General features: G+C 61.9%; 1 protein-coding gene across 8 annotated transcripts in view; it reads left to right on the top strand.

Moving 5' to 3' along the window:
• Positions 1-6: 6 nt before the first annotated feature.
• Positions 7-1,497, top strand: part of HSF1 (heat shock transcription factor 1) — a 14,787-nt gene continuing 13,296 nt past the window's right edge. For all 8 annotated transcript variants that reach the window (XM_011374864.2, XM_011374861.2, XM_011374860.2 and 5 more), the window contains exon 1: positions 7-196. In XM_011374864.2, the coding sequence (XP_011373166.1) occupies positions 80-196 (117 nt within the window). In that variant the 5' untranslated portion in view covers positions 7-79. The remainder of the gene's footprint in view (positions 197-1,497) is intronic.

Below are 1,497 nucleotides of genomic sequence, written 5' to 3'. Positions count from 1 at the left end.
CAGATGCGGCGGCGGCGCTAGCCTGGCCCTCGGTCTCCCTTCGCGGTCGATACCTTCGCCTCTCCCCGCCTTGCCCGGCATGGATCTATCCGTGGGCCCCGGCGCTGCGGGGCCCAGCAACGTCCCGGCCTTCCTGACCAAGCTATGGACCCTCGTGAGCGACCCGGACACTGACGCGCTTATCTGCTGGAGCCCGGTAAGAGGTGGGGCGCGTTGCCAAGGGGTCAGGGTCGGGCCCCCGTCTCGCCCGTCCGGGGGCGTGGGCGGGGAGCCCAAAGGGAGGAGAAGCGTCCGAGGCCCGCTCCTTCGCCGGCTCCCGCCCGCGCCCAGTTTCCTCGGAGAGGGGAGGAAAGGCCTCTCGTCCTTTCGGCTTTTGCTAACTGGGGGACAACTGCGGAGGCGTGTCTGTCCTTTGAACAGCATCCAGTTTTGCTAGCGAACGTTGTGTCCAGGTGGCTTTCTGTACCTTCTCAGTTGGGTTACCAGGGTGCTGTGGTCGGCAGCTGCTAGGGAAAAATCTGGACTTGGCCGCGTGAATCAGAGGGTGTGGCCCTAGGGTCAAAGGAAAGGAAGCGAAAGCCAAGTAAAACGTCCCAAAGTTCATTTCAACCTGGAACCTGAGTCCGAATACCGGAGCCCCCAAGCAGCTTTGTTTTCCACTACGCAGGGGGCGTCGTTTTCTGTTCCCAGTTGCCTGGCAGCTGGCTTGTATGCAGGGGCTGCCCCCGCGAGACCGGACAGCTCCGGTTTGTAGAAGTAAATAGATCAGAAACTGTCTAGAGTTGGAGCCGCGAACCTGATGTTCACTTCCTGGCTGTGACGTCGCGTCCCGGGAAGGCCAGAGCCGTAACCCGGTGCTGGCTTACAGCAAGGCCCTCTGGTAGTACCGAGCCTCTGGGCGCCTCCACACGTGCTTGACCTCCTGGGAGCTGAAGCCTGCGGTGCCCGGAGGGCAGGCCAGGGTCTCTCGGGCTCTACCAAGTCCCTCCCTCTCGTACTGTCGTTAGAAAGGAGGAAAAGTCTGGACTGAAGCGCCCTGAGTTGGAGGCCAGGCCTGCTCCCTTTTTGCACGTCTGCTGAAGCGCCACCGGCCCCACCTGCAGAGTGTCTAGGGGTAGAGATGGGAAGCCGTTTGGCGCCCCTGTTGGAGATACTTTCTCCGGGTCCCAGTGATGTCTCTGTGTGGGTGTTCCCCATTCCCCACGCCCATTTCTTCAGTGGCAGCAGGAGTCCTGAGGGGCAAGCAAGGTGCTTTCCCGCAGGCTGTCACGCTACCGCCATCCCCTGTTCCAGACAGCGAACTTTCCTCACCGCTGCGTTTCTCTTTTTCACCTGCCTCCTTGCTCTTTCCCGTTCCCCTTAGCTCTCAGGGAGCGCCCTCGTGCAGGTCGGGGAGGGGCAACGGTGACCGCCAAATGTCCCAGCTGAATCCCGCTAGGATGACCGCCTTCCCCCTCAACCCGCCTGCTGTTTCTGCTTAAGGGTCGCAAGGCAGGA

The sequence above is a fragment of the Pteropus vampyrus genome, unplaced genomic scaffold, assembly GCF_000151845.1.
Source record: "Pteropus vampyrus isolate Shadow unplaced genomic scaffold, Pvam_2.0 Scaffold256, whole genome shotgun sequence".
Classification (NCBI taxonomy): Eukaryota; Metazoa; Chordata; class Mammalia; order Chiroptera; family Pteropodidae; genus Pteropus; species Pteropus vampyrus.
This window is presented reverse-complemented; position numbering and strand designations above follow the sequence as displayed.